Raw genomic sequence first — 13,534 nt, forward strand, 5'->3', positions numbered from 1 at the left:
CGACTGAACCTGTGCAGCTAAAGCACTGGCAGGTTAAGTTTGACCCGAGTGGTGAGAAGTAGCTTAACTTGGCATGGTGCCTACTGATGTGACTAGAGAGCAGAGAGGGAAATGCAGCTTTGAAAGTGTGACAGTGAAAACTCAGCTGAATGAGGATAAAAGGACATACCCCAAACCAAGGGGAAGCAAAAATATTGATGTTAATGCAAAAAACCAAACCAAACCAAAACAAAACAAGCCATGAGGGAATTGAGAGTTAAATGTGTCAAATTCTGTGGTACAATCTGAAAAAAGTCAGCAAGCTATTTAAAAATAAAATCAAGGAAAATAAATTAGTTCAGATGAAAGCCTCAGAAGTTTTGTTTTTTTCCCAGCCACACCAGCCAGTGTTTTTGAAGACAAAAAGGGACATAGGAGAAACTGGAGAAAGCCAAGCACGTAAAGTCACCTTCAGGCCCATGAACCAAAGGCTGAAGTTCCTCAGCTTTGGGTGAGCGGGCGCCTGATGTCAGGTGGAGACTGGGCTGTGGGCCATAACCAGACCGCAGGTAGTAAGACTGCCTTTCTGAACAAACTAGAGTCCTGTGAACTGCAAGATTTTTTTTCTATGGCACAATTCCTAAGTTAATGACATAGAAACCTTGGGTGGGAGATAGCAATATAACAGAAATCAATGCATTCATGGTCAAAACTTTCCAAATCTGCCATAAGATCAAATCAGGCACCCAAATCTAGATTCTAGCTTCTTACTCAACACACGGTGATATATTCAGTGATGGCCTGTGTGAGGAGCCTGGGAAGAATTCAAAGAAGGCACAGTCTTGTCTTGTGGGTTTTCTTAGGCCAACTTTGCACACAGGGAACATGAAATGTGCCTTATCTGGCTCTGGGAAGTCCAAAAGCCAGCATTAGAAACAAAAAGAGCATTTTCTCTGAAGAATACTGTTACATAAGGTGTTTAGGTCATCAAATTAATCCTCAATATTTTACTTCATCAAAAATCTACTCAAAGAACAATGATAATAGCACTAGAGAATCTATGTCTAATGAGGTCTTTGGGGAAACTGAAGTCAAGGACCCACCGGGAAACCCTCTCAGTTGTGCGGACAGCCTACAGGAGGGCATGGGTTTGTTTGCTTTCTACCTACAGGACAGGAACCAATCTGACCCCACTTTATTCTCTGTTGGAGACTCCCACAGGCCATGCAGGAAGCAAGGCGGTAATGAGAAAGGAGCACAGGACTGCTAGCAGTGCAGGGGTAGGGAACTGTGTAATCGGTCAGTCCACGAGATATCTGCGTTGATTGCTCTCCCTTCCATTCTGTCAGGAATTGTTCTGCCATTTCACTATTTTCATTCTTTTATTTCCTTTTTTTTCTCCATTGAAGATTTTGTCAAATTCTCTTTTTAGGCACAGTAAATTCCTTGAAATGAATAAGACATAGAATCTACCCTTTATTGAATCTAAACTTTCATTAAAATCTAAACTCCAATTGAGGTGGAATATTTGGAGGGGAATTAATGACAATGTTTCTTTTGCTGTAATAAATACTTTTTAGTAACCTAAAAAACATATAAACTCCAAACAAGCTATGTTCCCTGAATATCCAGTGCCTAGGATAGCACCAGGTACACAGCAGCTACTCAATAAATATTTACTGAGCAAGTGAAGGAACCCACAGTGGTAGATATGTGCACAGAGTAATGTGAAATGGTGACTGTTTCTTCTTAACATGGCTTCAAGGCCCTTCCTGCTCTGGTCTTGACTTTTATAGCCTTGTAATGCCAAACTTTGTCTCAGTTATGTAGTTTTCATTTAGGATACTTGCTGCTTTGAGTCTTGTGTCCTGGTGTTCTTGCTGTTTATAATTCTTATTTTAGTCTCATTTTTTTTTCTACCCACATCCTAGTAGACATCTTTCCTATACTTGTAACTTAAAATTATCAATGTATTTACCCCACTTTTAGTTGATCACCTACAACATTCAAAGTATTGTACTAGAAACTGGTGATATGCTGGTGAACAGAAAACTATGGTCTCAAATAGTCTTTTCCTGTATGGTGTATACCTTGAAGGGAAGACAGAGAATAAAGTCGACACAACTAGTTGTCTGGTGTAGCTGTGATTTGTTCTGGGCAGGAGAAAGTGCAAAGAACACAGAAAACAGGGGGACACTTTCTAGTCTTGTATTTAGGAGGAGGAGAAGGTAAGAGTTTTTAAGCAAGTAAAACAGCATGAGCAAGGGCCCTGAGGGGCAAAGAGCAGAACATATTTGAGGAATTGAAAGAAGACAAGCTCTCGATTGGGCTTCACCATCTCTAGGAAGCTTTATTCTTGGCTCCCCTAAAAATATGTTAGGTAGCTCCTCAGAGCTGTGAGGATGGTCATAGTTTTAGTAACACCCTGCATTTTTCTCATTATAATTATATGTGATGTGTCTGTCTGCCTTCCTGTTGAGACCAGAAACTTTAAAAGAGCAATCATTTTTCGAAAGCCCCAGTATTTAACAGTGCATGATATATTGAAGGTGATTAGTAAGTGTTAATTAAATGAAACAAATAATGAATTGATCTTCGCTTCTGGTAATAGTAGTTATTAAAACAGCAAAAAACTCAAAATTATACCACGAGATAAGTATCTGAAGTAAAGTTAGTCCTTTTAGCCAAATGAGTACTAGCACCCATTTGTTATAACCAGCCAGATGGGAGAGCCCTGACTGTGGAACAGCTTTCCTCGGCTTCGTAGAGTAGGTCAAGGAAGGAGTTGTCAGCCATAATAGGGGTTTTGTTAAAACAGCAGCAGCAACAACAAGAAAAGCATATCAGATGCTTCCTCTAAACCATAGACGAATGCCCAGGCAGTATGTTTCTAATTGCTGAGACACTACTGGTTTCATAACTCAGTAATATTCCAGGCAAGGGCTCTACTGCTGACTTACATTCCCAACTCAGAAATATTCTAAAAAAATTTTTTGAGGAACCTACAGAAGGTGTCCAGTTTTTTGTTTGTCAAATAGGAAAATGGATCCTGCTAGTTTCAATAAGTCATTTAAAAAAATAACCACAAAGAAATCCTTTGGCTTAAACACTTTTAGCTTTAAGGAAAATTCACTGCGTTGTGGTTGTTACCATTTTCCTGGGACTCAGTGAAATTGAGGACTCTACAGTGACAGGAATGCCTCTGGACACAAGAGCAGGGATCTCAGAGGCGGATGCCTTGGTTAACCAGTGACTTGGGGCACCCAGCTTCCTAGCAAAGCAGGAGGTCTGAGTCCTGAAGGACCAGTAGTTGAATAATCCAGACTTGTAATCCACTTGAAGGAATTTTCTCTAACAAAAATGTTTAAAAACAATTTGATAATCTAGGCCCTTGAACAAAGCACTGTATTTTCAATTTGCAAATACAAGTTTTGCTATTAACCTGTATCATTTGAAAATGATACCTTATGATCCAGATTAGCTGTTGTATTTCTACAAAGTGAAGAACCTCTTCTTAAAAGGAAGATTCAGTTATCAGGGGAGAAAAATAGGGCAAGAACAGTGACTGATCAAGATTTTGCCCTATAGTATAGGTTCAAAAAACCCTGAGTCAGTTTATTAGTTGGAGGATGGAAATCACTGATGTGAACCTTACAACTTTGGCTCCTCTAAGGAGAAAGAGAAATTTCTCTTACACTAATTGGACAAAAAAGAGAACAGTCCCATTGTCAATATTCCTAGTCTCTCTGGGCATGGATTTGAATAGCAAATATCTAAGAACTGTACATCTGCTCTTCTTTAATTAATTTAGGTTGACACAAATGAACAGCTAAGAAGAATAGCACAAATGAGGATTGTTGAATACGACTACAAACCTGAGTTTGCATCTGCGATGGGAATACACACTGCCCACCAAACAGGTATACACACAAATTCCCTTTTTAATTTTGTGTTGTCAGCCATTGAAGTTTAATTCCTTCTTTATTTTGAGGTTGTCTTCTATGGCATTTGATAACACCCTGGTGCTCCACCTCATCCCCTGAGAAACCCATACTCACCAGATCAGGGAAAGTTAAAGGATTTCTGTGTCATCTCCTCTAATACCTCCATTTCTGCACCTTAATGTCCTAGTGGGGTCTTCTTAATACATTTTTTCTTTTCCCTGGAATCTTCTTGCTCATGAGATAAGGGTTGAGGCAGATGATAGCTCAAACTGTGGAAGGGGCCATTGGGCAGTTTGGAAATGCAGGAAGGAGCTGGAGGGTAGGAAGGTGGGTGTAGGAAAGAGAAAGTTTATTCTCCAACCCAATAATCCTAAAGAAAGAAGGAATATTTAGGGGTAGGGGCCTCTTATAGTAAAAGAAAGGAAATCAAGCAAATGCCCCACCTTTTATTCTATGTACAGGGATTTTAAGGTGTTTACTCACCCTTTCCAACATTTGTCAGAGAGTCTTTAAATAGAGAGTTAACTAACCATGCTCTCACTTTGAGTCCTGTAGTTGTTCTTGACTCAAAGTTTCCTCTTTGCGTAAAATGTATTGTAGATCAAAGCCAAAGCTTAGAAAGAATAAACATCTATTTCCCAAGATGTCCTGTGGCTATCAGGGTTTCATCCTGACGTAGACCTGCCAGGATTTCCTGCCAGCAGTCTTTCTCTGAATAAATCTGTTGGAGTGTTTTGTATATAGGAATGATTGCCCAGGAAGTGCAAGAGATCCTGCCCAGAGCTGTGAGGGAGGTTGGTGATGTCACCTGTGAAAATGGAGAGACACTAGAGAACTTCCTCATGGTTGATAAGGTAATGCATCACTGAATAGATATCTGTTCCCCATGAATAAGCCCTTTGTATGGTGGCACAATGGACTGAAACATCTCACCAGGAAATGCACATTAAAAAAGACTTCTTCACCTTGCTATGAAGGGAGTTGTATCAATTATAGACACATAAAAGGTGTAATTTAAGGATGTCCTCATCACAAGTGATGCCAAATGTTTGAGGTGATGGATGGCTTGGTTGGTTGGCTTGGTTGTTCCATATTGCATTAAAAAATCATAACATCATTTTGTCTCTCTTAAATATGTACGGTTATATTTGTCAATATGTAGTAATAAGAAAAGAAGTCCCATAAGAGAAAAAGAAAAAGGAATACACAATAATAATTTCATTTCAGCAGGGATTGCTGGAGGAAAACTGGCATTGGAAAAGTCCACTTAGCATCAGTGCTATTTAAAAAAGGGTTAAACATAACAATGAACAGTGACAAAAAGTTTGATTAGACTTCATCTATAAAAATGGAACTGAAACTTATGAAACTATATATTATCTTATGTTACACAACTTCAATTATAAGCATACAATGTGCTCTTTCTCAGAATGATTAAAGACTGGAGTGCTGACTTTCTTTTAGACCATAGTTTTGATGAAATATTTTTGACTTTCACAGTATAGTCATAAAGTGGGTCAATTTTATGAAGATATTCAGGGTCCCCTCATTAATCCCCAAGAGCTTGTCTTGATTCCTTGATATTCACATTCTTCCCTTTTGAAGGAATGTCATCATGCCTCTAGCTTGGCTCCCCTCACCGGTCCAGCCTGCCAGTTCCTTGTTTGTTGATACAGTGTGTGTGATTTGAGTAGTTCCCTGATATCAGGTCCATCAATTCTGTGAAACCTTGCATCTTTTGTGAAGTTCACAAATTTGGTTTGCTGCTGACTTATTTTACATTGCATTTTTGTATTTAATGCTGAGAGGACAGTCTGATTGCCATAGGGATTTTGTAGTTGTGGGGAGAGATGTTGGAGTGGAGACTAATTTGTAATTTGTCAGTTCATGGGAGCAGTGCTTCTCAAACTTCAAAGTGCACACACATCACTGGGGATCTTATTAAAATGCAGATTCTGATTCTGCAGGAATGGTGTGAGGCCCTAGAGATCCTGCAGTTCGAGTTAGCTTCCAGGTGTGACAATCTCACCATCCCTGTGGGTCACAAGTCACACTTGGAACAGCAAAACAAACTGTGCCTTTTCACACTAGGCACCTCCATCATCCACTACGTATAAGCCCCAATCAGAAAGCACTCAAGTAACAGCATCTTGGAGGCCTGGTCAGTCCTTGACTGCACAAGCTGAGTGACAGAAGCTGACTTACTGCCTTCTCCTTCCCACATAACACATCTGTACAGAAGGAAACGTTTAGTTGCTCTCTGGCAGACCTAGGATATCATGCCATTTGTGAGGTATAGCAGGAGGAATTTATTTACTTATTTCCAAATTTTTTATTGCAGTAAAATACATACAATGTAAAATTTATCATCTCAACAACTTTAAGTGTACAGCCAAGTGACAGTGTTGTGTAATTATCATCGCCATACATCAACAGAACTCTTTCCATTTTCTAAAAGTAGAACTCGGAGTCCACAAAACAATAACCCCCCATTCCTCTCTTCCCCTAGCCTCTGCCATCCGGATGATTACACTTCCTGTCTCTATGATTTTGACTGAGTTAAGTACCTCATATAAGTGGAATCATACAGTACTTCTTTTCTGTGACTGTTTCACTTCACTTAGCATAATGTCCTCCAGGATTCATCTATGTTGTGGCTTATGTCAGATTTCCTTCCTTTTAAAGGCTGAATAACGTTCTCCTGTATGTATAGACTACACTTTACTTGTCCATTCATCTATTGGCAGTTGGTTTTGCAATTTAATAAAATAAGTTGTGAGTGATACTTCAATGAATATGTGTGTAAATGATATCTATCTTGAGTCCTTGTTTTCAGTTTTTGGAGGATATGTGTACAGAAGTGGAATTGCTAGGTTATAGGTGGTACTTTTGTTTTTGAGGAACAGCCATTCTGTTTTCCAAAGTGGCTGCATCATCCCCAGTTACAATGCTCAAACATTTCAGTGCTTGCACTTTCTCACCAATACTTGCTACTTTCTGGGTTTTTGTTTTGTTTTGTTTTGTTTTTTATTTTTTTTAAAGAATAGCATCCAATTGGGTGAGGTGTTATCTCGGGATAGTTTTGCTTTTCATTTCCCTAATGGTAGCGATGCTCAACATCTCTTCATGTGATTATTGGCCATTTGTTTATCTTCTTTAGTGAAATGTCTGCTCAAAGCCTCTGTCCTTTTGAATTATGTTCTTTTGTTGTTGTTGAAAGTTAGGAGTTGTCTATTTATTCTGGACCCAAGTCACTTATCAGATATATTATTGCAAATAATCTCATACATATTGTCTTTTCATTCTCTTAATAGTGTCTTTTTATGTATGAAAGTTTTAAATTTTAATTTGATGACATCTACTGTATTTATTAGCCTTTGTTTTTCATATCCAAAAAAATTATTGCCAAATCCAATGTTGAGAAGATGTTGATTCATGTTTACTTCTAAGAATTTTATCTCTTACATTTATGTCTCTGATCTATTTTGAGTTAATTTTTATATATAGTATTAGGTAAAGTCCAACTTCATGCTGCTATATGTAGATATCCAGATTTCCCAGCACTTTTTGTTGAAAAGACTTCTTTCCCCATTGAATGACCTTGGTGCCCTTGTCAAAAAGTATTTGACCATAGCTATAGAAATTTATTTCTGTATTATCTATTCTATTCCTATGATCTCTATGTATCACACTGTTTTTTTTTTTGTTGTTGTTGTTTTGTTTTGGGTTCTGGGGATCTAACTTGGGACCTTGCACTTGTGAGGCAGATGGCAGAATCACTGAGCTAAATCTCCTGTCCTATACTGTTTTGAGAACTATAGTTTTATAGTAAGTTTTGAAATTAGGAAGTGTGAGTATTCCAGATTTGTTATTCTTTTTCATGATTTCTTTGATGGTTGTGATCCCTTGAGACTCCATCTGAATTTTAAAGTGGGTTTTTCTTCTTCTGCAAAAAATGTTATGATTTTCATAGGGATTGCATGTAATGTATAGATCACGTTGTATAACCATATTGTCTTTCAGTCTATAAACATGGGTCATGTTTCCATTTACTTATGTTTCCCCTAATTTATTTTAGCATTATTTTATAGTTTTCATTGTATAAATCTTTACCACACTGGTTAATACATATTTTATCCTTTGATGCTATTGTAAATGGAATAGTTTTTATAATTTCCTTTTCAGATTGTTTATTATTCATGTCTTAGAAAAGCAATTAATTTTTGTGTGTGACTGTGTCTTGCCACCTTGCTATTTATTTTTATTTTTAACAATAAAGTACAGAAGTTTCCAATAAATTATGTTAAAACAAAATGTGGCATATTCATAGGTGCTTGTGTAGTAAAATCACCCTTACTCATGCATTTTCTAAATTTTTTGGGGGTGAGAGGAAAGGAGGGCATAGCCATTGGTCACAGGGCAGGTTGCGAGCATGTCACCTGGCAGCTAAGGTAGCAGTTAAATCACTTTTGGATGTGGCCCAGCCTTGGACACTTAGGAAAGGAGTGTTCATGAACCATATATGTAGATCATGTCTTCTGCCCAGGGCCTTTTAATAGTCACTGTTCAGCAAAGTAATTATTTTTCCCCTCTGCCCAGCAGAAGCTTTCCACTCCCCAGGTGAGTTGAAGGGGGCAGTTGAAACTGTTAGTGGTAGGAGGTCCAAGGGCCACCTCCCTTCTCCTAGGAGAGGCCATAACTCAAGCTCCTTCCTAAGAGGGGAAACCCAGGTCTCTGGGAAAGTAGGAGTGTGACAATACTGTTCCAGGCAGCCAGTTCAGTGTTACCTGTGGAGAAAACCATGTGAAGGCAAAATTCTATTTATAAATAAGCAAAACTGGTAGGAGTCCAAAAAAGAAAAGTTGTTACTCTTTTTGTAGCAGGACCAAGTGGTGATATAATCTGTGAGAGACACTGTTAAGGCCATAGCTTTTTACAGAAACTGTTACTCTAAAAGCCAGTGGAACATCTCCCACCCTGGTGAGTCAGGAGAAGCCCAGCTCTGGTCTCTGGATGCATTCTGAGGTAGACTTTTTGCTAGCTAATCCTCAACACCTTGGACTGTCCCCTCCTCGCACTGTTAAGGGCTCACAAAGCATCTTCTCTATTCTTTCTCATTAAGAATGCAAGGAACTCCACTCCTCTTGTCTCATGTTCTTTGTTAATTGTGAAATGAGCGAGATACATGGGAACGTCCTGCTTTCCTAGCCTCCTACCCACTCACGTGGGCAGTGTGGTAGTTCCAGTTGCCACATCAAGGGCTGCTTGTTTTAAGGAACTCTGGTAGGATTTCTGGGCTTCAAATGCTGTAGTAACTGGCAGAAGTCAGATTAAGGTACAGTCTTTCTGTTCCTCACTCTATTTCACTTCCACCACCTAATCCCTTTTAATAAAGAAAATTTCTTTGAGCCTGAAATGCAAACTAGACATGCTTGTGAGAGTGTCAGTGCTGTTTCATTTTCACAAGTGTGTTGCAACTTTACACCAAAACAGGAGAAAAGAATGGCTGGATCTTTACAGACTGCCCATGAGCTAACCAAAGTTAGTAATGTTTGTCCAAGTTAGTACAAGCAGCTTTTCTTCCTCTCCTTTAAACTTTTCTTATCTGAATAATCTGCTTCTTTTCATAAATTTCTCATGGTGTCCTCTCCACCAGTGAAGTCCCAGTGATGGGTGGTAGATTGAGAGGGGTCAGGGTTGAGGCTGAGGACAAGATCCCAAGGAGAAAAACAAAGGGTACTTTACCTTTTTAGTTTTTTTCATCTGCATCTTCATTTGGAATTTTATTTATTTGTTTCTGTGATTATGTGGGAGTAAGTGGTTATTATTCTTGGGAATTATTACTAGGGTACTTCAGATAAAAACAGCATATTCTATACATAAGAGAATTTCTCAAAACTAATTCACAATTATATGAAGATAGGATGTGTCTTGTGAATAATTAGTTCACAGATAAATTGCGCCTATGTTTTTTTTTTTTTGTAGTTCAGGCTGGCCTTGAGTGAGCTCACTATGTAGCCCACGCTGGCCTTGAACACATGGCAATCCTCCTGCCTCAGCCTCCATGGTGCTGGGTTTACAGGCATGTGCCACCACTACTGGCAATGCACTTTTTTGTTTTTTAAATCGATGCTACAAGCCATCTTACTATCACTTAATATATAGTTACTTTTATTCATTTAATTTATTTTTCCTTGCAATCACAGGATGCAGAAAATTGTCTACTTGAATCATGAAATTGTTAAGTGACACTTGGCTCCTGTCTTCAGGTAGCTTATATTCTTGGAAGGGAGTGAATAGACAATGATGTGAGTAATCGAGCTCTAAATTACAGTGTACACACTGTGGGATGCATCAGTCGGGCACTCTCTGTCCAGAAGAAGAAGAGGGCCATCTGGGCTCTAGGAAGAGGTTCATAAATGTAAAGGAACAGGGAAGACTTAGACAATCAGAGGAAGTCACTGGTGGACCTCTGTGACTGACTGTGTGACCAAGGGAGGGTGTATGGCCACTTAAGTCTTCCATTTTCTCATCCACAATATCCAAATGGACACAGTTATCTTCTTTTGGCATATCTCCAGTATTTCAGCTCCTTTTATTCTTTTCATTTTTCTTCCAAACTACCATAATGATGACCTAAATGTCTTGCTAGCCACCAGTAGAATTATCTTCCTTAAAAACCGAACTAAACCAATCAAATCTATGATCATATAAAATCCTTTTCCCCCATATTTGTTTTTTCATTGGCTACAGACTGTTACAACTCTTCAGCATCTGGATCAGGTCTTCTCTTTCTAACTGATTTCCTACCACTCATACCAACCCCTCAACCCCTTAACACCAGTATATGATGACATATGGAACAATAACCTTCTCACCTCTTTTCAATTAAGCTGGGCCCTTCCTTTTCCTGTACTGCTTCCCTTACCTCTCTCTCTCTCAGGGGCTTCCATTGTGTCCCTTATCTGGGCACACAGGCATGTTTTTTCTGAGCGTTCCTCCAATGCCAGCCTTTTCCTCTGATCCTCAAACCAAAAAAAAAAAAAAAAAAAAAAAAGAGGACTCTCTCTTTAGGTGATCTTGTCATCTTAAGGTTTGGACTTCTGTGTTGAGGCCTTCCTCAACTACTCCTCCAAAATAGTCTCTGCATCACTCAGATTGACTTTGTGAGGTTCAAAGTCACTGCCCAGGGGGGATAGTACCTTTGCACTGATTAGGAAAAGGTGCCCCTGGCTGCAGACTTTGCCTGCCCCCTCCAGCTGGACCTCTGTGTTGTGCACAAACTGCAAACTTGTTCATAGCAGCTTGGGGAGTATTTGTTCCTGACTAAAATTATCTGTTTATTTGCCTACTTGTTCTTTGACAAGCTCTCTAAATAGTTGTACGAGGGCAGAAATTGTCTGTGTTTTTAAAAGTTGTTTCTTCTATTCTTACTGTGGCTTTTGCCCCAGGACTTCTTGTACTGTAGGAATTCAACAAATATTGGTAGAATGAATTAATGAGTTGTGTGATGTTCCCTGTTTGATCCTACACCTTTAGGCCTCTGAAGATAAATCTTGTGTAGTATTTATCACATTATGCTGTCATTTTTTTCCCCTTCTGGTTTCCTTCACTAGAAAGTGAGATTGTGGAGTTCAGAAAATATGCCTCCTCAATCCTGTGATGATTGGTACAGTATCTGATACTTTGCAGATAACTCTGATAAGAATTTGTTTATGTTAAATAAATTTTTGAGTACTAATGAAGGGAAAAGAAGAACTTTTTTTTTTAAACATAAAGCCATCTGACAGAAAAGTGATTTTTCTGGGGGAAAGGATGGGTTCAGTTTTGACTTTCAGATATCAACTGAGCAGTCAGATGAGATGTTCAGAAAGTGACCAGGAAGGAAGAACCTGGGAGAGCAGTTGGGGGTCGAAGCTTCTTCTCTCCAAGAAAGATCATGGATGGTGGTCACAGATGGAATGTCTGTGTTCAAATCTGGCCTGCCCATAGTTTTCCCTCCTGGTGTCTTAAAAACATTCAAATTTGTTGCCTACATTTAAAAAGCAGACGACGATCTTAACACAAATGTCAAACTTTGGGCTTCCTTGAAATATGAGAAGTTGTGGAGACACGGTGCTGGAGTGAGGGCCCCCCAGTAGGGACTTCATGGTTCCTCTTGTTGCTGTTTCCTGATGCCTGTATGATCTTACAGGTTTTAGAGTTCATACAGAAAGAGAAGGACCAAAGACCAAAGGCAACAACTTTGAGAACATACCCAGTTAGGGCCTACGACAAAGGAGAGGGCCTGTGATACTCGGGGATTGGGTGAAAGCAGGGGAAACCTGGGGCAGTGAGCAAAGAGGAAATGGGAAGAACATAGATGAGACAAGAGGTTCCCTTTGAGACATTTGACAATGGGTATAAGAAACATGCTGGCTTGTCTAGGAAGTACTGCTAGATTGTCGGTCAGTTCTAATTCATAGCAGTAATGCAAGAGCCTATTATGTTCCTAGATTCTTATCAACACCTAACATTACCAGACTTTCTAAATGCTGCAATTCTGATTGAGTTAAATAGCATCACACTGTTTTATGTTTGCCTTTTCTTTATCAGTAAAAAAGTGGTGCATCTCTTTCTATTAGCTACTTATGTGCCTCCTGTTTGTTGGTTGGCCCTGTGTGCCATTGGTTTATGTCTTTTTCAGGATAAGAATACAATTTTAATTTGACTATCACTTTGTTCTTTTTCTATGCTCCCTAAAATAAAACTAATATGCTAAATCTATAGTAGTAGCTTTAGATAATGACAATTATTTTTTATTTCAATGGCTGGGCTTCTTTCCTAGTACTAATTATAACTTAAAACTATGACTTATTTGTTGTTTATACTTAGTATTGGTCAAATCTCCCTTACTGGAAAATATACTCTGTGGAGGGTAGAGACTGTCTTTGATTTATCTCCAATTAGTGCTTAGGAGAATATCTAACATATCATAGGTGCATAATAAAGAACTATTGATTCTATAGACTAATTGAACATTAAATTTATCCAAGGGGAATCATAGACACCCTCAATGTCCTCTGAAGGAGCTCATCAGTCACCATGAGAAGCCAAGAAATGAAAAAAGTACAAACTGAACATATGCCAAGCTAACTAGAAACCTGCTGAAAACTCAACTAGAAGCTAGAGCTACCACATGATCTCAACAGCATGCTTTTCTTCTCTTTCCCAACTACATTATTACAGCAAACCTCAACATCATATCATTTTATTATAGATACATTAATATCTTTAAAAAAGGAAAGACAAGACCATCTCTTAAGAACTAAACCACAATATTATCATACATAAAACTGTATAGAAATTTTTTAATATCATCAAACCCAATTGCTGCTGAAACTTCCCCAATTTTCATATATATACAGATTTAGGGTTTTGGGCCAGGGATTTAGCTCCATGGTTTTGGTGCCTGCTTTGAGAGCACAAGGACCTGAGTTCCATCCCCAGTACCAAAAAAACAAAAGCAAAAACAGATATAGGGTTTTAGTAACCATTAAGAATCGTTGACTAAATCAGTTGTTTTACTGGGGCTTTAGAAAATAATAATATTCTATCATTTCTTTTTTTTT

At 38.6% G+C, this 13,534-nt stretch overlaps 1 protein-coding gene across 1 annotated transcript in view; it reads left to right on the forward strand.

The window, feature by feature from the left end:
• The window catches only part of Myrfl (myelin regulatory factor like), an 85,246-nt gene that overhangs the window by 24,255 nt on the left and 47,457 nt on the right, over positions 1-13,534 (forward strand). Inside the window, exons 10-11 of the mRNA XM_033763775.1 lie at positions 3,791-3,899; positions 4,668-4,777. Of these exons, the coding sequence (XP_033619666.1) occupies positions 3,791-3,899; positions 4,668-4,777 (219 nt within the window). The remainder of the gene's footprint in view (positions 1-3,790; positions 3,900-4,667; positions 4,778-13,534) is intronic.

The sequence above is a fragment of the Fukomys damarensis genome, unplaced genomic scaffold (assembly GCF_012274545.1).
Source record: "Fukomys damarensis isolate Sample0158 unplaced genomic scaffold, DMR_v1.0_HiC HiC_scaffold_15, whole genome shotgun sequence".
Lineage (NCBI taxonomy): Eukaryota > Metazoa > Chordata > Mammalia > Rodentia > Bathyergidae > Fukomys > Fukomys damarensis.